This window comes from Ornithodoros turicata, chromosome 1 (genome assembly GCF_037126465.1).
Source record: "Ornithodoros turicata isolate Travis chromosome 1, ASM3712646v1, whole genome shotgun sequence".
Lineage (NCBI taxonomy): Eukaryota > Metazoa > Arthropoda > Arachnida > Ixodida > Argasidae > Ornithodoros > Ornithodoros turicata.
The window spans coordinates 118,816,924-118,839,728 of record NC_088201.1 but is presented as its reverse complement, the minus strand read 5'-3'; the positions used below and the strand labels follow the sequence as shown (position 1 = coordinate 118,839,728).

The window sequence follows — 22,805 nt, the reverse complement described above, 5'->3', positions numbered from 1 at the left end:
GAAGGACCATTGGTATTGATGGTGGAGTTTTTGGGGTCAAGTAACGAAAAACTGAAGTACTGAACTTCAGACGTAATCGGAATCATTGCAGACAGTATCGCGTTCATCAATAAAGCAGTCAGATAAAGTTATCATGTACAAGCGGTGTATATCGCACGGTTCATTTGAATTTGTTGAAATGACACTTATTGACATTGAAGGTACTAAAACTTAAAAAATCTTATCACGTGATGTATTGTTCCTTCTTTCTGTCTCTGTCTCTCTCTATACAGCCAAAGCAAAGCAACTGGGCATGCTTCTTCCCGTAGGGATTGGGGACACTATCTCTCTCAAACATTCCTTTCTTCGTAGGGGAGGACAAGCCGACTGTTGGCAGGGTTTGCACAGAGGCGATATTTTATATGGAACAATTACCACAAATACGCACCTACGTGAAGGCGCCCGACGATGAACTCGTTTCAAGAAACAAGCAACACGCTCGCTTGCGGTAGCGCGTTAACGCACGGGCGCGCCGAATGGCGTTGGGTTTCGTGATCGTCGTTAGCGTTGGGGAAACGTATCGGCGTGTTGCCGAAACGTTTCCGATGTCGGGTGGCTTCGCGTAAGCGCGTCACGCAGATGACTCTTTCTTCCAGTTTTAAGTATATTTCCCCGAAAAACATTCGTAACTATGAATCCCCACGGTAAGGAGGATCCATATTTTTTGTTGTAGTGCACATAGAGAAAGATCTAACTTCGATTAAATTATATGTCATCTCGAAACCTTCGTGCGTCGTCAAGTATTGTTGAGCTAGCTAAGGCTTGCGTACTGTGAAAATTACACTATCTACAACTCATTTCGTAAATTGCAGCACCTGGTCAAATATTAATTCAACACTTACTGATGTGTGGCAGTTTTAACTTTCAAAGACTTCTGCTGGAACTCTTACTACAAATGGGCGTTTCTGTTATATGTCTGTACTATAGCGAATGCAAAACAATATTTCGTAGTGATTATGAAGAAAAAACATTTTTAATATAGTTTCTTTCAAACACCCCATGTTATCCATATTCCTTGAAACGTTTAGTTTCCTAAACTTGGATGACAACTTTGACAAAAAAAAATAAAAAATCAACGCGATTGGAGTTTAATGCATAGAGACAATCAAACATGATGTATAATAACGGGCGGCAGGGTAAGAAAGAGTGAAAGAAAGTGTGTGTTATAATGAGACTCAAGAGAGGATCCTATAGGGACAACATCTGGGGACAAAACTGGAATAGTCGCAGGAGCACTGTGGGTTAATGTTCTTCTCCATGTAGCTATAGTGAATCTTCTTTCATTTCTCTCGTTTAGAAGTGAGCAGACGTTTACCGCAGAAACAAAGCCTTTTTTTTTTTTTCGCAGTTTTTGAACCTCGGCCACCAGTTTGTCATTTTCCGTTTCTCGTCTTCGATTGTTTTCGATGACGAAGAATGGATACTGCGTTATAGAAAGCTAAAATATAAAAGGTCCTGTGCACTAAGTGTAAAGGAGGCTACGAGAGAGAAATGTGCGGCAGTGGCATTTCCTTTCGTACATAAAACAGATACACTGTGTTGTCTTGCAAGCACAAGCATGTGCGAGAGTCCTCCTAGCGTCTCAGTCAAAACGAAGGACGAGGTACCTAAGTTTAATTCAATTTCATCTATAAGCATCACTGCAGTGACGATGACCTTGGATTACTGGGTTACAACGAAGGTAAGGTCAGGATTTGCTACTTAGTTGATTTAAAACATCCATCGAAAGTCAAGCACGCGCTGTAATATTCCATCACTTTTCTGTATCTTCCACGGAAATGCTCCGTGTAGAATCCCGTCAGGGACCTTGCTCGGATGGTCATGGCAACAAGGTCACAATGAAATACCTATCAAGCTATATTTTATCGCACATTGAACACACTGCATGGAGCATCCATTGAAATCATTCAATTTGTATTTGTACCCCTGTATTTTTGGTATTTTGTCTTCGTAGTATTTTTGTACTTTTCATATGATCACTGCTACTTCGGTTGAATTTGGTTATGACAAACAAACCGGAACATTAACTATTGGGTGCAGGCATCGAGATGCACAATGCAATATTAAATTAATTTACTTCTATATATGTCCTCCGGCTGATGGCCGGAGAACGTATGCAAATGACTATCACTGGAAGATCCGATGATGACACTCTCTCGATCTGCTCCGGACATTCCACCACGGACGAGGACGCGATGACACTATGAGGATGTCCTGAGGACCACGAGTGTTCTTCGGTAACTAACAACACTGGCATAAAGAGAGCGGGAAATGTAGAATTTAATTTTAAACAACTAACATTAAACGATGAAAGATGGAAATCAGTAAAAAGATTAGCCAGCTGTAGGACTCGAACCCACATCTTCTGGATTACCGGTCCAGGACTCTACTAATTGAGCTAAGCTAACCCGCGTCCTCAGCGTCTTCCAAGGGTGCGTTATCTGAAGGGACAAACCAGCCACTCTCGCGCACTCAACCTCCTTTCACTCTTACATTTTTGCTCACTCATACACACATTCATACGACGGGATTGACGCAGGCGGCAACTGTTGAACATGAAAGAACTGATGTTCTGAGGTTGGAACAACATAGAAGGGACAAATACATACAAAGCCATAGCTTTACAAGCTTTGTATGTATTCATGTACTTTATGTACTTTGTATGTATTTATGTACAAGCGGCAACTGTTGAACAAGGGATTAGAATATTTGTTTAACAGTTGCAGCTTGCGTCGATCCCGTCGTATGAATGTGTGTATGAGTGAGCAAAAATGTAAGAGTGAAAGGAGGGTGAGTGAGAGAGAGTGGCTGGTTTGTCCCTTCAGATAACGCACCCTTGGAACTCGCTGAGGAGGCGGGTTAGCTTAGCTGAATTGGTAGAGCCCTGGACCGGTAATCCAGAAGATGTGGGTTCGAGTCCCACAGCTGGCTATCCTTTTCAGTGACTTCCATCTTTCATGGTTCATTTCTCAGGCAATCTGAGGCCTTTTATGTATTTGTCCTTTCTATGATGTTCCAGCCTCAGAACATCAATTCTCCCTTGTTTAACTAACATTAGTCTAACAAAAAAGTCCAACGTAAAAATTGAAAGAAAAAAAACTATTTAATGTATAGTTTGCATTTTACCTCATTATGAGCTAAAAAAACTCAATTCAATTAAAAAATTCAATTTCTAGTGCCCGCAGGCTTTAACACTGTTAATAGAATGATAGTTTTTCAGTAGGACTCTCATGTATATTTTTGGAATTGGGTCTATCTGGAAGTTGATCTATGTTCATGTGTGAACTGTGCTGCTTCTAATGATTAAGTTTCCAAAAGCAATATCTGCTAAGAAATATTATAATCGTGTTGATGTGTCTTCCATTGTGCTTATCTGAGGGGTGTTCAAGTCAAACCGGGACTTTTCACTTTTCGCAAAAGTAGAATGAACTTACAGGCGAGAAATTAGTTTTATTTTTCAACGTAATCTCCAGCTGCACTACAGCACTTGTCCCAGCGTTTCACGAGGGTTTGGATGCCAGCAGTGTAGAAATTATTACCGCGCGTATCAGCCATGATCGGACCGCATTCATGACCTCGTCGTCGCAGCTGAAGTGGCGGTCCCCAAGGAACGCCTTCAGTGGCCCGAAGAGATGGAAATCGCTGGGGGAGAGGTCTGGACTGTAAGGGGGATGTGGCAACAACTCCCAGCCAAGTTCCTGTAAGGTGCGTGTCGTGAGATGCGCGGTATGCGGGCTCGCATTGTCCTGTAGGAGGAGGATTGCTTTGGTGATGAGGCCCAGCCGGTTTTGCTTCAGCGCCTTATGCACATCCCTGAGAACCTGGCAGTAATATGAACTATTGATGGTGGTACCACTGGGCAGAAAATCAACATGAACAACGGCAGCCTTGTCCCAGAAAACCGTGGCCATGACCTTACCCGCAGACGGGGTGCTTCTGAACTTGGGAGCTGGCGAGCCCGGATGCTTCCACTGTTTTGATGCGCGTTTAGACTCAGGAGTGAAATGGTGCACCCACGTTTCATCGCACGTGATGATCCAATCAAGGAACGGCTGTCCTTCAGTGTCGAAACCGTACCTTAGCTCTTCTGAGATTTACAGTCTTCTCTGCCGGTCAAATACGGAGAGCTGCCTCGGGACCCGAAACGGGACTTTCCGAAACTGGAGTTGTTCATGAATGATAGTGTTCAACGTTCCCACAGAAAGGTCCGTCTTTTGAGCAAGTTCGAGTCGAGATATGTTATCCGTCGGTCCTTGAGGATCAGGCGCTCCACAAGTTCGATGTTCTCAGGAACTCTGACATTGGGCTCTGAGCCGGCCCGGCCGGGTTCGTCCTGCACTGGTGTACGCCCGTCTTGGAACCGTTTGCACCACTCAAATGCTTTGCTGCGGCTAAGTGTATCGTGGCCATAGTGAGCCTGAAGTCTTCTGTGAATTTCAGATAACTTTACGCCTTCATTCACGAGAAACTTCATGACAATTCGCTGTGCGCGCTCACCTCGTTGTCTGCTATCTTGTCCAGGCCGTGTCTTCTGTTTTGCCCAAACTTGGGACCACCACGTGGTGAACGCGGCGGCCTGTAGCGTGTGACAATGACGAAAAAGAAGTAGCGCGAGTCAACAACAGCTACTGCCGGTAGCGCGAACCATTTGTACATTCAGGAGACAGAAAGTCCCGGTTTGACTTGAACACCCCTCGTATTTTGGAATGACGGCCAGAGGGAGTGCCATCTTACAAATTAGGTCTTGTTTTTTTTAGTTTTGGTTCTGTGTGAGCGCCGCGAAGAAACTGTGGCTATGAGCGGCGTACAGACGTGGACAGATGGAGAGAGGACAGTAGGAAGGAGTGGCGGACAGAGGGGTTAGTATGCGTCCTGGGGCGACTACAGGGGAACTGTGCCGACATTCGTCTGGAAAGTCTTTGGAAAACCTCAGACAGCACAGCCGGTGACAGGATTCGACCCCGGGTCACCTCCCAGTCTCTGCGTGGCAAGCGATCATCCTAACCACTATGCCACGGGAGCTGGTAGATCAGGTCTTGTTGTGGCAGCTTTGATATTCAGGGAGCAGAATGCTCGCCATTATGCTGGAAGGTTGTGCTCAGAGTCATGCTGGTATTTATTAATGCGTTAGCGTTACAAGTGTCATGTCAACGAAAAAACGGCGGTGTCGACGTGCGGACAGACGAGAAGTAAAATATACAAGGACAAAGATGCTACCACAGGAGCAGCTTAAACTCAAAAAATGAAGTCAGCGGGATGTGGAGATGTAAAGGGGAGATATAGGGTAAATGTATATTACGGTAAATGATATGAAATGCAAGTAGTTGAAGGGAATTAAGATTTAGAGGAAAGGGTATTTGGAGGTAACTAAAGGCACTTAAAGCAAGAAAGTTGAGTTTAGAGGTAACCAATGTAAGATATGTTTAAATAGGAGAAAGATTAAATGAAATGAAAGATTACCGAAGGTATCGGCTGGTTAGCGGAGGTAACTAAAAGTAACTAAAAGTAATTAACCTCCATCAAAGGGAAATTGGGAGTAATTAATCCAAGTAAACGTAATTACAGATAGTTAAATGAAATTCAAGATTACATCAGGGAACCTGCGATTACTTTCGGTAAATAAAGTGTAATTATAGGGTAATTGAGAGCAATTGAGACTAATTAAAGCTGGAAGTCAAGTATAGACTGGAGGTGGACAACCGGAAGCAAGTTGGACTGGAAGTGGATAGCGGAAGTGAAGTATAGACCGTTTACAGCAGCCAGTTGCTTCAAGAGCTAATAGATGGCGCCACACTAGCCCCGGCATTGCTTGCCTTCTGCGAGTACCTGTGTGCCTTCGCTTATGTGAGCGCTTCCGAGCTTTTTAGCCGCTGCGCTACAGTTATGTGCAAAATGTGGAAACGCAGAGGGAACGCTTGTTCCGTGATTGAGTGTAGAAACTTTGACAGAGATCTGATCGTGTGGGACGAAGCAGTTTGTCATATTCACGAGCCGTCGCTACACAGACTGCCCGTGTTTGTTCGAGGCATTTTGCAATGCACGGGTTCCCACAAGGAGAGAAAAACAAGCTGATCCGACAAGGATGGGTATCGAATCTACAGAGGAATGATTTTTAATCGGGAAAGTCAGCGAGGGTGTGTAATGCAGCAGAGAGTGACACAGCATTTCTGTGTGAGCCCCAAACTCCGCTGTAGGCGTTGACTGCTTGTGAGAATAAACTTCCTCCATGGTAGCAGGGGTCACGTTCCTTGCAGTAGAACGGTTGCATGTACATGCCTTGTCAGTGGACGAAGAACTCGTGAGCCCCTTGTTTGTCGCCTCTATTGATGATGGGCAGCGCACTGATATGACTGCACGTGCTGCTCAAACCCGCTTTACAGGTGCATGTTGCCGCCAAGATGGGCCTGAAGCGGATCTCTGTACTATACGTTCTGCTCACTGTTTGTGTCGACTTGATGTCAGCCTTTAAAGCACATACACCATAGTTGCACTGGCACAGTACTACAACGACATGGCCACTGTCAAACACGTTCATTTCCTTTGCAAACCTTCTGTAGTTCAGCGCAGGCTTTCCGTCTCTCTCTATCTCGATGATCATGCAGTTGTATGCGTCTAAAATGATGCGGCTTACTTTACAGCAGAACTCAGTGTTTCTTAGGGGATGTGCTGTGCACCACAAGTCTCCACGAATTGTTATTTTTAATTATATAAAATATATTATTATAAAATTTTATATATTATTATATTATAAAATATATTTAATTTAATAAAAGTATGCTACTTCATAACGAAATATAACAGCCCTTATACATGCATATCTTCCTCGGGGAGTTGTACCACAACTCTTGTGATACAAAGCAAGAAATCACGATCTTACGATATTTCATTATGAACGTATCTATAACGTAACGTATGCGCAACAAAGGAAAACAAATACCGCCGAAATGTGTAGTAACTCGAGCATATTGGAGCCGATCATGTGGGACGCACGAGGGCAGAAATGTCACTCTAAATCAAGCAAATGCAACTTAAACTGCATAAAAAAGCGCACTCACCTGAACGTTTAAGGTTCTGACAAAGCCAGTGTCATCCTTCCATCCGGAATTCATTGTAAAAAGTTGAAAATCGGGGAAAGCGTCTCTGGGTTGCACCGCCATACTGCGTGCGCTAAGATGGCGGCGCCCAGATAACTATGCTGTAAACGGTCTATAGTCGGGAAGTTGAACCTGAACTCGGGTTTAAACCGGACGTGCATACACGGAATCACGTATAGACTGGAAAAGGCGCTTATAGCTAACGCAGTTCTCTCGCATTTACCACTAAATCCCCACTGTTTTTTTATGTCTCCACAAAATGAGGACCAATCTCCGTACGATGCATCCGAGAGCCGAGCTGAAAGGGAACGGGAATACCCTTTTTGTCGAAACGGCCTTCTTGTGCGGCAGAGTTCCACAGCTATATGGAATCGAGGGAAAGCACTAGAATCGTATATAGGCACTGTGCGACACCGAGAGGCGGCGCGCTTCCCCATCGCGAGAGCGTCACCAGTGGCAGTCTTGGAATTATCTGTGCTTTCCAATGCCTTCCCTCCGTTCTGTGCATTATCAAGTGGAACCGTAGTTTGCGTTGCGACCGCCGTAATTAGAAGGGCTGATTGTCGAAGTGCAAATAATATGGGACCTCCTTGACGAACCTCTCCATATTTTTCTTTCATGTCCAATTCAGTCCACTCTTAAGTCCACTCTTTCAGGGGCACGAACGAAGACAATGGAGACAAACTGCACAGAAGCAACCACCGTATTTATAATGCATCTAACACTGCGGATGGAGATACGGCCAGTCGCGTCTGTCTGTGTCAAAACACCTGTACGTGGCACATCGAGAGAATGGTTATTTGATGTCAAAATCCTACTTTGCTAGCGAAGACTGCACGAAGGTGCATTTCTCTGACTCAGCGACTTTTAACATCATGTTTTGGACCTAGTCTCGTATTCCTTTCGTCGAGCCCATCGCAATATTGGCTCTGCGCACTGGTGATGAAACACCTGAATGATTATCTCCAAGTAAGTTGCCGTTTGGTCGGTGCATTGGGCGATGATACAGTATCCAGCGGCGTTTCACCGTCACGAAAGTGGCCACTATAAATCACTGATTATTTTGCAGGTCCTCACTTTAGTCGGAACTAGAACAAAAGAAATACAGTCAAACCTCCATTTATGAACAGCGAATGTTTATAATATGTTCGCTCATGTTTTACACACATCATGAAAGGGCCGAACGCGCGTCACGAACGCTTTTCGCTGCGAGTCTAGTGCTTTCGGTGGTATTGGCACCAAAGAAATCACGAGAATTAAGCATCTGGTCACTAGTGAAAAGTTCTTTTAGGTGTTTGCACAGTTGGCGATGCAACAGTTCAGGTGTGGCAAAAAAGACGTCGTACTCCACATGTAAACAAAGCTGGCTACTCGGCGTCTATCTCGAAAAGTACTTTCTCAGGAGGCCGCATCGCGGCGCCACCAATTTGGCGCACAGTCCCTGTAAGCGAAGCGTTCAATCACATGTCGTAAAAGAAATGCCGGGAGGACTGCAGTGGCGAGCAATGGCTTGAGCGTAGTGCACGACAGTGGCGTGTTTCTGTCATCGTCATCACGCACTGCCACAGAACTTAACTCACGAGACTCACGAGTAATTTAGCTCACGAGATGTCTGTTTGCGTCTAGGACCGTGACGCTCTTCGGGCACGCGACTACACTCCTGGGAATTTTGCCATTCTTCGACAACGTAAGGCCGAACTCTCAAAGTTTTTAAAAATTGGTACTGATATAAAGTGGCTCACCTTCACGGTTTAGGGAGACTTGCTATCAGATATTAGACAAATACCTTTGGTTATTAGTTTGATGGGACTCACGTATCTCTCCTTTGTGGTCCCGTCGTTTTCATTCGTCCGCAGCAGCAGCGTATCAGGATAAGCAGATTTCTGTTTCAAATTCAGCGTTAACTCGCCGTTCAATCGCAGCACTTTTTCACCATTCTGAGACCTTTCCTCAAGAAGATGTGGGAACACGACGGACTCTTGGAAAGAGGCTGAAAGAACAACCATGTTCAAAATAAGTCAATGGAAACGGTTGGAACCACTTCTAAAATGAATTTCGGTGACTCCTTGCAAAATGAAACATTTTATATTTACCGTAATTCTCCGTGTATAACACGCATGTTATACAGCGGAAACTATGTACTTGTTACGCGGAAAAAGTTGGAAACGAGGCCGTCAGTATTATCTATGAATGCGTTCTATACAGCGACACGTTTCCGCATAGGACCGCCAGTTACCTTTATAACACGCGAGGTGATGACGAGTAAAAATCCCGTTTGAACCAACGGGTACTTGATATACATGATGTTTATTGTCACGGAAGCAGGAATGACGACTCTATGAACAACTGACGAGCGAGTTCTTCAGCAACTTGCTGAGATGAAGACAAGATCACAATTGACTCTTCGAGTGTCCCTGTTTGGGGCTTACAAGTATTTTGCACCTGACAGGGATTAATCGAGAAGGAGCCGCGCGCATCCTCAAAGTTCCGGCGTCAGTCGCAGCATGCGCAACGCAGATGGCTCGCGCGATAGCCAGATTTCTCAGGAAATTTCACGGAGCGGTGATTGTCCTTGACCTTGATATCGGCCGTGGTATCGTGTTGCAGTGGTTATCAAACAAGAAGCGTTGGCATTGCCTCCTCTGTAAACGCGGCATTGTGTCGATGACCCTGGATGTTCTTCGCCGTACCTTCGGGGGTGTTCCAGGCTAGGGTGTAGCATATGGCTGCAAAGATGCAGCCTTTCGGATGTCCGCCTAGCGAGGGAGTCGCCGATACTCCGCTTTGCCGAAACCTTCAGGGGAACAGCCGTGCGAAGGGATCGCCAGTTTCTCCCTAGTTACATCCCCAACAACACCGAATATTCTCTGGATGTACGATTTCGTTAGGACATTATTCGTACATCCAGAAGATATCCGTTGTTGTTGTTTGGGATCTTTGGTTCGTCCTGCCTGCAAGAGAGTTGCCAATAGCCCTCTGGCTTCATGAAATCAAGCTATCGTGAATAGTGCTACTTGAGGCGCACGTCGTGACCAACTTCCGGACGTGGGGTCGCCTACAGGCAGTGGTGCTTTCAGGGTGTACTTCGTAGTCGACCTCTCCGATTCTGTGCATGGACCGAAGTAGCGCTTGAGTAGTTTCTCGCTTAGCCCTCGGCATCGAATGAGAGCCCATGCCCACACCAAATATCCCGTTTGTAACTGTGGGTCACTTCGGCGTAACTTGTACCTGCATGAGTTGACGCACTGTTGCTGTGCGATGCGTACTCTGGTGCGCGTCGCTTTCCTAATCATTGGGTTCGTGAGGTAGCATCGCGTCCATCGTCGGTGAACAAGACGAAATGGCGTGAACACGGTTGTCTCTTTGCTGTATTGTAAGCAAAGGTCTCATAGATTTGCATTTTGTGCTAGATCTTGTGCTCGACGTCAACGTACAGGGAAATCATGTCGGCCTGAATCTTGTTTAGACGTTCTGTAAGACCATTTGTTTGTGGCTGTTGTCTTCCGATGTGAGGTATAGTTCAGTTGCAGGATTCCCTGAGCCAACCTGCTTGCAAAGGCAGTTCCTCTGTCAGTGGTTATTGCCGGAAGGCGCCGTGTCGTAGAACAATGTTCTCAATGCAGAAATTGGCAACATCCGACGCTGTTCCCTGCGGAAGGGTCTCAGCGTACCGTGTGAGGCAATTGGTGGTGACAATTATCCAGCGGTCCCCTGGTGATGACCGCGGGAGGGCAGTAGCAGGTCCATTCATATCCTCTCAAATGGTGCTGTCGATGGCGCAATCAGTTGTAGGTGCCCGGACGTTCTTACTGGTGAGGTCCCCCCCCCCCCGACGCCGGCATTACCTTCAGGTCCTCAAGCAGTGATGAACAGTCGTCTCTAACCTTGGCCTGAAATAGTTTTCTCTTCTGCTGCTGTAGCCTAGGTAGCGAGATTATGGTTTGTCGTGGCATGATGCGAGAATATCAGAGCACGTATATTCATATACAACCAGGAGCCATGATGAGCCATGTAATTTGTGGTTTTGTTTATATAGAGCGCCATTATGTAACGTGAAGCTGGGCAGTGGTCTCCGGAGCTGAGGACTGTAGCAACATGTGTGGTTCTGTGTTACAGGCAGTCGATCAGGTTTCTGAGCTCACGGTCGCTGTAGTATATGGAAGACATGGACGTTGTATGTACTAAACCCAGGCGTCGTCATCATCGTCGTTGAATCTGTCGTCTGTTCGTAGAGGGTTGTCCTCGATAAGCAGTCTGCGTCGTTGTGCTTTCATGATGAGCATGCACCATCATGCTCATCATCGTGCACCAGTTAGTCTGCGCCGTCTCTGTTTTGTCGTTGTGCTTTGTTTCGGAATTGTACGGGACGGTTAAATAACACTCCCGTAGTCGGAGGTTCCCTCGTGCGAGTCGTCTTGATTAGTCCTTTAGGCTAGCTAGCCAACCTAGGGCATGGTGGACAGTCACAACTTTAACCCTTTCAGGGGCACCCTACTTTATACTGCTTATTTTATGATGATAAACCGCCCTGCGCTCGGTTTCAGGCGTACGATCCCCCTAAGACAAAGTTTTTCAAAAATTTATTCATACTTTTTATTATACAACGTGGCACACATATGGAACCACTGCCCATTTAGCACACAACGTTTACTTTGTGTGATACTCAATAAAACAGTTTCTTTCTTGTTGCAAACACAGTCCCACATCACACGTCCTGCATATCCACCGAGTACGCCTGGGTGTGGCCCTCGTGCTGCACCTGGGGGCACCTTCTCGACGTTGAATGTATCGGCAGATGGGCAACCTTGTCATACCTGATGTCAGCGGGAACCTGCTTCTTGAATGAGCAAACCTCAGATCGCTTCCTTTTTGTCCCCTTTTTATTGAGTTCTTGTGCTCCCAGCATGCCTGCTACAAGTTCCGTGCGAAAATCCTTGAGGGTGACATTAGCATTCGTGGCTACCTGATTGTATAGAGGACATGCGCGTTTACTATTGCAACATCCAGGAAATGAAAAGCAATGCGATGCCACCACTTGCGGCTTTTCCGGTCGATTTCATAAATACTCTTCATCATATCAGCTTTGTCCACGTATCCCATGTGGGAATTGTAGTCTAGGACCACCTGTGGGCACGGGATGGTTTCTGTTGATCCGTCTTTGGACTTCCTCGGCACTGTTGATATCTCGGTACCGTGGGCATTTGATGCAACTGTCACACACCTCTTGTATTTCCATTTGGCTACCAAGATACCCCTAGCTGACACGCTCTGGTCTACGTCCCCCCTTTTCATTGCCTTATCGGACTTGAGTTCTGGAAGAAACTTCCTGTTTGCACGAATGGTACCAGTGGCATATACACCTTTCTCCAGAAGGTCTGTGAGCAGAGGCACCGATGTAAAGAAATTATCAAAAAACACGTGATGATGTTTGTTGTGGAGGGCCTCTGACAGGGATCGCACAACACGTTCACCAAGGCCGTGCTCGGGCACCGTATCCTTTCCACGGCCAGTATAGATCTCAAACTGGCAGATGTACCCGTTTGCGTCGGCTCGAACCCACACCTTGTACCCGCGTTTGATCGGCTTCTGCGGCATATATTGCTTTAGCGTGGACCTCCCTTTGAATTTTATCATAGATTCGTCGACACTCTGGTACTTGGTTGGGGCGTAACATTTTGCAAAAGTTTGGCTGAGCCTGTTCAGCAGTGGGCGCACCTTGTAGAGCTTGTCGTAATCCTTCGTTCCACGTTCAGGTGCCCTGCTGTTGTCGTTGATGTGAAAATTAGAAAGAAGGCTGCTAAAGCGCTTTACCGACATGACGTTTGCAATGTACGGATCCCTCATTATTTCCATGCTAGACCAATAGTCCCTGTAGCTCGGGAGTTTCTTGATTCCCATGAGGATATTTATGGCCAGAAATGCCTTCATTTCCTCGTTATTTGTTGGGGGAAATGTCGTAGCGTTCTGGACGGCATACAAGTTGGTCTGAAAGACCATGTCGTCAATCAAATCTTCAGGAAACAACTGGAGAAACACATCCACAGGGCGCACTTCAGTCTCAAATGCGCTGTCACATAGGACTCCAGTGAACTCAGAAAATTGATTCAGGGACGGTGAATAATCCTTTTTCATCCACTTTATGGGCCTTTTGTTGGTGACAGTGCTTGTATCCTCGTCTTCCCCATCAGATTCACCCGACATGCTTCCTCTCTCTGATACTTCATCATCACGGGGAGTGAAGTCATCGTCAGTGTCACTCCCTGACACAACAGACTCTGTATCAGACGGAATGTCCTCTGGAACAGCTTTGTTCCGGTAAAAGAAAGACGAAGGAAAGGCCATCCCTGCGACAAAACAGAATAGTGTCGGTTGTACCCTAGATGGGCAGTGGCTCCAATTGAAACCACGCAAACGTTGCTCCAATTTTCGAACATTTAGCGACATGATATTGAAGCCAAACCATGTATTACTTACCTCCAAGGTCTACTTTTCTCCAAATAGCAGTTGGCGCGTGCGTGGGAACTATATAGTCGAAGAAACAGAGCGAAGAAAACAACCCGATCACTCGCACGTGAATTGCATTGTTTCGAAAAGCCCGCGAACCGTGAAGATGAAATTCAAGCGCGTTTGCACTGCTTGCTCCGAGAGGGCGACACGTGCTCCATCTGCTTGCGTGGTTTCAAGTTTGTGCCACTGCCCGTTTGAGCTACAGGGGACGAAATAGGTGTGGTATCACCACGGAACCACTACCCCTCACGTCCGTACAAGTAGGGACGAAGCTTCGTCAGAGACATCATAAGCGCAAGGAACTTTTCTTCTGTCGTTGAGTAGTTTTCCTTAGCCTTGGACAGCTTTCTGTTTGCATCGGCTATGACGTGATCTATGCAACACTCTTAGAAATGAACTACGCCGCATAGCACGCTCCTAGCCAACCATCATCTCCAATGATGTCGTTATCTGCCCCTATTTGTTAAAACCGGGAGGCGTACGCCTTTCTTGTGACACTTATACTGTTCATAATTGTCACAAAAAAGGCGTACGCCTCACGTTTTCAACCAATCAGGTCAGATAACGATATCATTCAAGATAGTGGTTGGCTAGTAATGTGCTATGCGGTGAAGTTATTTTTTAAGAGTGGACCTCGGAGTTTGACAAGAACCGCACCCAGCTCTTCGTTACTTGGGTCGGTGTGGATTTCGGTTGCGGCTTTCGGATCGAAGTGGACTAGTGCGAGTGCTATTTGAAGCCGGGTCTTGAGATCGTAGAACGCTTATTTCTGCGCTTCATGCCGTGTAAAAGGAATTCCATCCTTTGTCAGGGAGTTGAGTAGTGATTCAATATTTGAGAATTTCGAGATGGAGCGGTTGTAGTAGGCGCAGAGCAGGAAGAACCTGTGTACCTGTTATACGTTAGCAGGTACTTGGAAGTTGGCGATAGCTGCGGTCTGCTCAGTATCCGAACGCACATCTTCACTTCCCACAAGACCTCCAGAAATTTAAGTCCCTGGTAACCGAATCGACATTCTTGGGGCTTCAATGTCAGACCTGCTGCTGGTATAGCTTCGAGGACTTTCGGCAATCGTTCGATGTGCTCCTCGTCCTTACGAAGACAACGACGTCATCGAGGCAGTTGAGGCAGGTTTGCCACTTTAGATCTGCTACCGCGGTATCCATGACACGATGGAACGTCGCCGGCGCTCTGCAAATTCCAAAAGCGATTACTTCAAGTTCGTGTAGTACCTTGGAAGTCACGAACGCAGTCTTTTCTCGGTCCCATTCGTGAACCCCTATTTGCCAGTAGCCCGCCATGGGCGAAAATAAATTTACGTTTTGAAGCCGGTCGAGATTGTCGATGCGTGGGAGGTGGTAGGCGGTCGTCGACGCAGAACCTGACTGTGCCGTTCTTGTTTTTTACGAGGACAACTGGAGGTGCCCAGGGGCTTCTCGACGGCTGAATTATGTCATCGTCAAGCATGTCCTGTACTTGGGTTCGGATTGCCTCCCGCTCCTTGGTTGATACACGACAGGGCATCCGATGGCTCGGGCACATGTCTTCTTCGAACACAACCTGGTGTTTGCGATTTACGTCTGTCGTATTTTAGATGAACTAGCGAAACAGTCGCTGAAGTAGTGAAGCGTCTTGAGAATTGTTTGTTTTCGTGTGGCACTAAGTTGGGTATTCACGTCGTAATGGTATGGGTCGATTCTCCTGGGGCGGATATGGTGGTTATTGTCCATCAGGCAAACATTTGTGCCGACGTACGCTTCTTTGAGGAGAGCTAACTTTGTGCCCCCTGGTGAGATGCTGCGCTTCATTGCGAAAATTCGTAATGCGTAGCTTGGCATTACCTTGTTTGATATGTGCAATACCTCTCGCAATCCCATTATCAGATGTTAGGGCGACTTGACCGATTCGGCTAGAAAACAGCAATCCTGCGCCATGTCACTCGTAGCGGCCACGAAGATCGAGGATAGCGCAGGTAAGTTGATGTGCTGAGAGTGACAATTGCCACATGCGGTATAGCCTTCGTCGTGGTTGCACCCGTGTTAGCAAGGTGTAGCGCATGCCGTACTGAGAACCGAGTTGTCGGCCCCAGTATCAATCAATGCTGTTGTTTCTTCGCCTTCGACAATTCTTCGGAGATCCCTGGTAATTGTTTCGGGACTCGCGTGCACGACGTTTTTCTGTACGTCGCGTTGGGGGATTTGCAGAATTATGTATGTCAGCAGCTTCATCCCCTGGAGCTGCAGTTCTTCATCTCCCCAGTTCGGGCTTTGCCAGAGAGATCCTCGGCCTCGGCTGCGTAGTATTGTTGGGGATGGGGAGCGTCCGGTATTTTGCGACCTGCTCCGGCGACAGTAGCTCGGGTAGTAGACGAAAGAGTCGCGTAAATGTAGAAATAGCCGCGTCGTCTACCTGCAATGGCGTAGCGCTATCTGAAATACTCTTTGGTGGTGGTCGGTCGAGTATCGTGGTCAGGGCGGGGGGCGTCTGGAGCAAGTCCAGTCGTCGGTAGGGGCATCGGCGGTAGCCGCGATCGAATGCCACACTTCTTGTTTCACACCCCGCATCAGTCGCTGAACCATGTTCTCCTCGGGGGCCGTCGGATCAGCTCGCCGAAAAGGCCTCAGTACGACCTCGACGAAGCTGGTGACGTTCTCGTTCCGGAGCTCTGCTCTGCGTTGCAGCAGTTGCTCGGCTTGCTCGGTGTGCATTTCAAAGATGAAGGCGTGGCGGATTTTGTTCTTGAAAGTATCCTAGGTCCTGAGCGTCGATTCCCTGTTTTCAAACCAAGTCTTCGCCGTGCCTTCGAGGGAGAAGTAGACATTGATGAGCCTCTGCTTATCATTCCAACAATTCAACCTCGAAATCCTCTCGTGTTGGTCGATCCAGTCGTCCACCTGTTCGTCCACTTCTCCTCGTTAAAAGATTCCGGCGCTCGTGCAGGCGCGCCAGGCGCCGTGAGGGGATAGGCCGTAGTGTAGTGTCCGTCATGATCTCCCGGCTAGGCAATTGCAATGAGGTGTGTTCCATTGATAAACCACGGAATCTTCTACTTTATCGCTGTTGTTCTTCTAACTCTGTATTGTCCTGCAATTCCGACAGAACTGTCGCGGATGAAGCAGAGTTGAACTCGATGAACAACTGACGAACGCTTTATTCAAATACTTCTTGACCAGCGGCATGGCCGAGTGGGCTAAGGCGTCCGCTCGTTGCTGGTAGCCAAGGTCGTGCTGAAGGCTGGGAGGTGATGGGTTTCAATCCTACACTCTTAAAAAAAAGGGTGTACTTTAACTTCTTTTTTTGCCACATATGTAACACCCTTTTGGAGAGTACAGTTACGCTCAAAAGGGTGTCTCCTCACTCCCTCAAGGGAGTAGCATAACACCTTTCTCCCTACTGGAGAGTAATATTACTCCCAGGCATGGAGAAGGTGTTATGCTACACCCTTGAGGGAGTGAGGAGACACCCTTTCGAGCGTAATTGTACTCTCCAAAATGGGGTTATATATGCGGCAAAGAAAGGAGTTAAAGTACATCCTTTTTTTAAGAGTGTACCGCCGGCTGTGCTGTCTGAGGTTTTTCCTTGGTTTTCAGAATACTTTCCAGACGAATGTTAGCACACTCCCCCTGAAGCCGGCCCAGGACGCATACTAACCCGCCTGTCCGCCACTCTTCCTGCTGTCCTCACTCCATTTGCTCACGTCTGTACGCCGCTCATGGACATAGTTGCTTCGCGGCGCTAACACGCAATAAAAAAATGAACTATGAGATCAACACAAGACCACACTTTACTCTTCGAATGCCCAGGCTTGGGGATTATAATCTTTTTGTGCACGACAGGGAATTATCGAGAATGGGCCGCGTGTATCGTCACGGTTCCGGCGTCATTCGTAGCATGCGCAACGTAGACGGCCCGCGCGATAGCCAGATTTCTCACGAAAGTTTACGAAGCACTGATTGTCGCTGACCTTGATATCGGCCGCGTGTACCCGTCGTTATCAAACAAGAAGCGCCGCAGTATTAGAGAGTTAGCAAATCAGATTTTGCAGCTCCCGATCGGCAACAAATACGGTGAATGCGAACCGATCGTATCCGGGGCCACGCCAGCGCGAACACTTTTAGCAAACCGGAGTGAACCGGAGACGCGCTCGCCGGGGGCGAATTGAAGACGCGTCTCTGAGATGCGCAATGAACAAGATATAGAATATAATGGTATTCCTTCCCAAATATTTTGTGGACGACCTATCGAACGGACTTTTGTTCTGGAAACGGCATTGGTATCCTGAATTGCGAGAGGAGGAGCTCTTTCCTTTCTTTTATGCCTCTCGTTGTGAAGGTTTTGCCGCAAGCAATGTTTACCACTTCCGTAATAGAAGCCCATTTCGCCGGAGACTCCTAGGAATTCTCCGCGAGCACCTCGCGGAGTAGACGTAGATCGTCGGCGATTGTAAATCGCTTTCTAGCATGTGCCACCGTAGCAGACGACACAGCCATGCTGAAGATTGCTACCGTAAATGTCTCCGGTAATGGCGGCAAGTGAGTGGAGCTACGGCGACGGCCGGAGAGATACGGTGAGGGTGACGTCATCTGAGCATGCGCAGTCGCGTGGCCGCCCCGACGGTAATCTACCGTGCGGGGGACGCACTTTGCTAAAACTTTCTATTGTACACCAAAAATTGCCGTACTGGACAGAGGGAGACGTCAGCAGGAAAGAGTAGCCGACAGGGAAGTTGATTGTTGTCCTGGGCCGACTTCAGGGGCAACTGTGCCAGCATTCGTCCGGAAAATATGTCGAAAAGCCCAGTTAAAACCTTAAAGAGTTTGCGACAAGTCATCCCAGGTTATCCCAGATAAAGGTAAAAGACGGTTCTTTGCACTCATGTGAACCTCCATTGAAAACTTCGCAGCGAAGAGGGTAATGGAAGCGAGGAAGTGGGCACCGCGAATACCGAAACTCTTGACATCACAACACTCGTCGTAGCCAGTGAAGTAGCGTACGAGAAGTTACGTGCTTACCTCTGCCAATGGAAATGGACCCATCTCTGAACTCTCTGACGTCTGGGGTTTGTTCGCGAGTGTGTTCAATGTGTTGTATCTCGGTAGCTATGACACGTAGAATAATAATTATTTTTCCTCAGTATTCTGGCGTGTATTAGAATGCGTCAATGGTGTAATGAGCCACGTCCATGAAACTGGCCCAATCCTTTTAAACAGCACAGCCGGTGGTAGGATCCGAACCCACCGCCTCCTAATCTTTGGCAAGACCTTGGCAACCACCAACGAGCGTATGCTTTCACGTACTCATGCCGCTGACTTGCTAAATACCGCCTCACACTACGACGACGCGACACCGATTACTGTCTAATATCGTCGGCAAAGGTGTTGGCGTCCGCCTCGTAATCACACTACAGCGACATGAACAGGAGACAAGAGAGCGGCCGACACGAGGATTCATCGGCCGATTCTGTTCACCACGACGCCGTCAGTACACCGACTCCGATTCCTGTCACACCACACAAAGAGACGACTCGTGAGGACGAGATTGTGAGCCACGGTCCACCACAGACGTGAGCAGAACAACCGCGTCTGCGTTGCGTCTTCATTCCCAACATCACCACCAGCAATGGGGTAGAGTATCGCCCGTGGCGATGAAACTCGTCATTCGTCATCTTAAAAATAAAGCTGTTTTCGTTGTGTATTATCTAGTTTTGAAATGTAGTGTAGTGAACTATTTGTGTCCCGTGTACTTCTTTTCAGCGAGAACCAACGTGTCGGTGGGAGCCTTTACGTGAACATGGTATTTTCATTGAGACACTCTTGCCCAGGTTGTTTTGTAGAATATTTTTCTCACGCTGCAGCTCTGACAGAGATACGCTTGTATCCGCGCATTGAACGTTTTCAGATCTCGTTTTATTGTTCCCATTTCATTTAACTTCGTAAAAGTGTAGAAATTCCACAGGGACTCTTCACGTCGGCGAAGAAAATAGGCCAGACCCCAAACCTGCCTACAGAGTTTTAAAAATCTCCCACTTTCGAGGCCCCCGCCGACCGCGGTGCCACGCGGTGCTGGGCAGCTCCATGAAGTAGGCAGGCGATGACGCTTTTACCAGTTGCTCTATGCTGTACGTCATAGCGCTCCCGCTCATTTCACTTCGCCGCGCCTCGTCCCTATTTAGGCGTCCCTGTCCGCGTTCATGTGGCGCGGGAACGCAGCGTAAAGGGGCTTCGACGGAGATATTTGGTACCCATAAATCTACATTTCAGCCATGACTTTGCGTAATATTCGTGATTGGATTCCCAACCCCTTTAAGTGTCTGCAGGGGGCGTCTCACGTGATGTCGCCCACGTTGTTAGGCAACACGGACACCGTGGAGTTGCAGCGTATATAGGCGCTGTGCTGCAGATCATTTGCGGAAGTATAAGGGTGTTAGCTCTAAAGTGCCCAGATATTATATTTAAAGCGAGCGATAAAAGAAAAGCAAGTGGTACTTTTCTGCTGTTTGAGTAAGAAACAAGTGCTGCTTCACTAGTAGCAGCTGTTCCTCTTTTATCGCTCGGTTTAAATAAAATTTCTGGACACGTTAGAGCAAACGCCCTGTAGAATTCGCAGATGTGCCGACACTGCTGCTGGAGATGTAGACGCGGCGGCCGATAATGGCGAAGCTAGAAGGCTTGAGGCCGATAACCCCGGGAAGCGCATTTCCACAAACCGTGCAGCGTCACACTCTGCTAGATGTTCAGAAGCGCGCGACCCGTGACTGTAACAAGAAATGAACGTATTTTCATGCGAAAGCCGTGTTTGTGCACGAGGCCAATGGCAACAAGAGGTCGGCTTTGTCGTAGGGCGCATGCAAATCATGTGCGGTCACAGGGAAGACCGCCCTTCGTCTGCTGCAATGAAATCCCATTTCTTTACACGTTTGGCAGTGCGCCAAAGACTACAGTGAATTTTTCTCCTCGGTTTGTTTCTGTAAGCACCGTAAACATACAGCAGTGTCTCTAATTCGTTGATGCTCATCCTAAAGGCTGGTTTGCAAGAGCCGTTACGCGGACTTCAATTGCGCATGTGAACCGGTTCATTAAGCACTGCGTAATTAAATGTATTGAAATATTACGTATGCTATACCTAACAAAAACTTGAATGAAATACGAGCAGCGAAATTACTACTAATGTACTAAGACAGTGTTCCTCATAATTATTGTTTATTACTATTTTATCATTAGAAAGTGCACATAACATCTAAAAGCCTTAAAATGTTGCACTTAAAATAAAACACCAATCATCATGGAAGACAATATTTTAAGTAGTCAACAACAGAATTCCTATACAAGGTAACACTACCAAAAAGGTCAACATCGTACGCTAAAGAGTTAAATCTTAATTGTAGCCTATAGCTCATATAATATATAGCTCATAATATTATGAGCATTTAATTTAAAACAAAGAAAGAAAGAAGTGTGTACCCGACAGTAAAGTGCGCTATAATGGGAAACTCATCTTTTGCGTGTCCGTCCATTTCGTAAGAACTAAATTTATAGGTGCCCGCCTCTCTGAACCACAACAGTACCTACCTTGAAATGCCGTTGCGAGCCGCACCAAAGCTGTTACTATGACGAGTGTATGCATCCTGCCTACAGGGGAAATCGGTGAAGCTACAACGAATGGACCAGAAAAACTAACTCTTCTCAGGTTCAGAAATTCAAAGTGGACACAAAACACATGGAATGGAATGCATCCTGGCATTTCAATCGCTGATGATCACCAACGGAACAATAGCCAGGAAGTTTGTTGCTCAATATCCTTTTCACACTGGCTTCCTCGATTGTTGCGAAGAAATGCTTCAGATGAATTGCACTGCTGGGGTGTTTCACTTCTTGCGCATCTTGCTATCCAACGTGCGAACCCGCAACTGGCCACCCCGACACAGTAAACTTAAAAACACGTTTTTCCGTGTAAATGGCTTGTCTCATGGCGTACTCCTTTTCCTCCTGAACACTCTTTCAATTTTTTTTTAGGTAGACCACAATTTTAAGTTGCCCATTAAAGAGAAAACGCCTGTTACAACACCATTTCTGATTGGTGTTTTGCGAGGAATACAAAAATCGTAATAGTGCTCACTGCAGAACTGAAGCACGGCTCGCACGCTGTGCTCGGGCCTGCCCAGGCAGCAAACCAATATTTGTCCCACATGAAAAGTGCAACCAAGCGCCCCATTGAACCAATATGGACTGCCTATAATGGCAAGCCCATTTTGGCTGTATTGTGCCAAGTCTTCCGTGATAGTGTCGACGATGAGTCCACCTGATCTCTCATTACAGCTTCTCATGGCGGTGGTGCTTTATGGAAATACAGAACGACAACAACAACAACAAATGAAGAAGTGATGATGACATACAGAGTGGAATCAATCATGTTTGCAAATGCAGGTTTCATGCGAGCAACATCTGTGTCTGTGCAATGATGCCTCCAGCTCTCAACAAATTTAACTATGCTCCCACTGCATGTGCAATACGTGCGCTGCTATGTGCGACTGTATCGTCTGCATCTGTGCACATTGCCAAATGCAGCGTTCAGTAGTTATCAGGCTGCAAACCTTCAAGGGCGCATGATTAGCAAGTAAGAATCATTCATATTTATCGACATGCTGTTAAAGTTACATTTTTGAGCAGTTCAAATCGTACGTAAAATTTAAACCTCAATCAGTTTGGCGGAACTTCGTCAAACGGAGTCAGCGGTTCACGCTCCGTCAAGACATTGTTGATCTCGTTTCAAACGGTAAACTACATTTTTTCCTTCTGTTTACAGTTAATACTCGTTTCATGATAATTAACCCTTATACAGTGGAGTGTATTCATTACGCCACCGCCAGTTTTAGTGCTTGCCGAGGAAAGTTATCCACATGCCGTAGGATTTCAGCCATGTTCAGCTGCGACATCTAGTGTTCGTTCTTCTAGTTTTAATCCGTACGCTGTATATTTTAATCCTATATTAGCGGTCTCTTCTGTTTTTATTGAATATGCCAGCAAGATTTATGCCGTTTAGAAGTTATGTTGCAAGACTTATGCTGTTCACAGCTATAAATCTATTGTTTATGGCGATAACTACTAGAGATGGGACGAATCCAGAAGTTTTCGAATCCAAATCCGAATCCAAGGAATGTTCTACGAA

At 46.8% G+C, this 22,805-nt stretch overlaps 1 protein-coding gene across 1 annotated transcript in view; it reads right to left on the bottom strand.

Moving 5' to 3' along the window:
* LOC135368363 (A disintegrin and metalloproteinase with thrombospondin motifs like) overlaps positions 1 to 21,336 on the bottom strand; it is a 148,334-nt gene extending 126,998 nt beyond the window's left edge. The window contains exons 1-2 of the mRNA XM_064601574.1: positions 21,209 to 21,336; positions 8,948 to 9,123 (exon numbers count right to left, since the gene is read on the bottom strand). Of these exons, the coding sequence (XP_064457644.1) occupies positions 8,948 to 9,123; positions 21,209 to 21,263 (231 nt within the window). The 5' untranslated portion in view covers positions 21,264 to 21,336. The remainder of the gene's footprint in view (positions 1 to 8,947; positions 9,124 to 21,208) is intronic.
* Between the last annotated feature and the right edge of the window lie 1,469 nt (positions 21,337 to 22,805).